Genomic DNA, 1,228 nt, shown 5'->3' with positions numbered 1-1,228 from the left:
AAGGTTTTACGTAAAGCAAAATTACTTTTAAACCTTTTATATTTAAAAAATCGGCAATTTGGCAAAATATCGCCCATTACATTAACAATTACAAATTTATTTTCGAAAACGAAAAGGGACGTTACGGTAAGGACCGTATAAAAATTTAAATAACTTTTAGCATTTTCGACCATTGTCGGCGGGTACAATAAACAAAATACAAGCAAATGCATTACTTAAATACCGGGGTATCGTTTATTTAAACCGATTTTTTGCGGTAGCTTTAAATAAAGTCGAAAAACCCCAATTCGCAAATATAGCTAGCAATTAAAAAATTTGCGGGAAATACCGCTATTAAATAAAAAAATTACGAATTGTTCGAAACGTTCCGGATTCGTTGGGATTTGGTAAAAAACGACCTTTCCGAATTAGCACCCAAATGGATAAGGATAATATTACTCCTTAACCGGCTTCGCTTTAAAATCCAAAAATGGGTAATATTTAAAAGCTTTCCTTGCATTATAAAGGAATTGCAAACCAAAGCCTTTAAAGCAAAAATAATATCGGGACCGTATAAAAAAACCCCGGGGGATATAAATGTTTTAGCTTTTAAAAAGCCGGTTACTTATTTTAAATGCGGGCAGCTAAATTATATCGCTGCAACATGCAAAATACGAACGGATAATTTGGAAACCCCGTTAGCTTTAGCGATTATACAAAAGGCGAAAAAAAAAAGGCCCGAAGTACGGTGTTACGGGTATAAAAAGCTAAGTTATATCCGGCCGGCGTGCCTTAAAAAAAGCAAAATATCGTTACCTAATTCGATACCGCTATTTGGCCGTTTAAGCACCGGGGTTTAAAAGTGCGCCCCGGCGGCCAGGACGCGCTAAAAAACCGAAATGTATTTACAAATTAACGGTCGCCGGGTAAAGTTAAAAGCGCTAGTTAACAATAAGAACGACGTTAATTTGCTGCATAACCGTTTTTTAATAAAAATAAAAAAAATACCGGTACCAAACGAAAGCTATTTGGCGTGGTTCGATACCAAAAAACGCATGCCCATGCTAAAGGTAAAAAAATACAAAATTCGGGTAACGAATAGTTAGGGAATAACCCGAAAATTAGTAATGTTTTACGTAATAATGCCCCGGGCCGGGTACAACATTACGTTGGGCATGCTTTAGCTTTAGCAAAAGGATATTAAAATCCGGTTTGGGAATATAAAGTAAAAGTTCCCGGTAATTACTAA

The 1,228-nt window shown here is 35.8% G+C and overlaps 1 protein-coding gene across 1 annotated transcript; it reads left to right on the top strand.

The window, feature by feature from the left end:
* Positions 1–518: 518 nt before the first annotated feature.
* On the top strand, positions 519–839 carry GGTG_14230 (hypothetical protein; the record flags this gene model as incomplete). Its single annotated transcript, XM_009232157.1, has 1 exon — positions 519–839. A coding segment is annotated over one exon (321 nt), but the record flags the coding sequence as incomplete, so codon positions are not given.
* Between the last annotated feature and the right edge of the window lie 389 nt (positions 840–1,228).

The sequence above is a fragment of the Gaeumannomyces tritici genome (genome assembly GCF_000145635.1).
Source record: "Gaeumannomyces tritici R3-111a-1 unplaced genomic scaffold supercont2.188, whole genome shotgun sequence".
Taxonomy (NCBI): Eukaryota; Fungi; Ascomycota; class Sordariomycetes; order Magnaporthales; family Magnaporthaceae; genus Gaeumannomyces; species Gaeumannomyces tritici.
The sequence above is the reverse complement of the archived record's forward strand: the minus strand, read 5'-3'. Positions and strand labels throughout refer to the sequence as shown.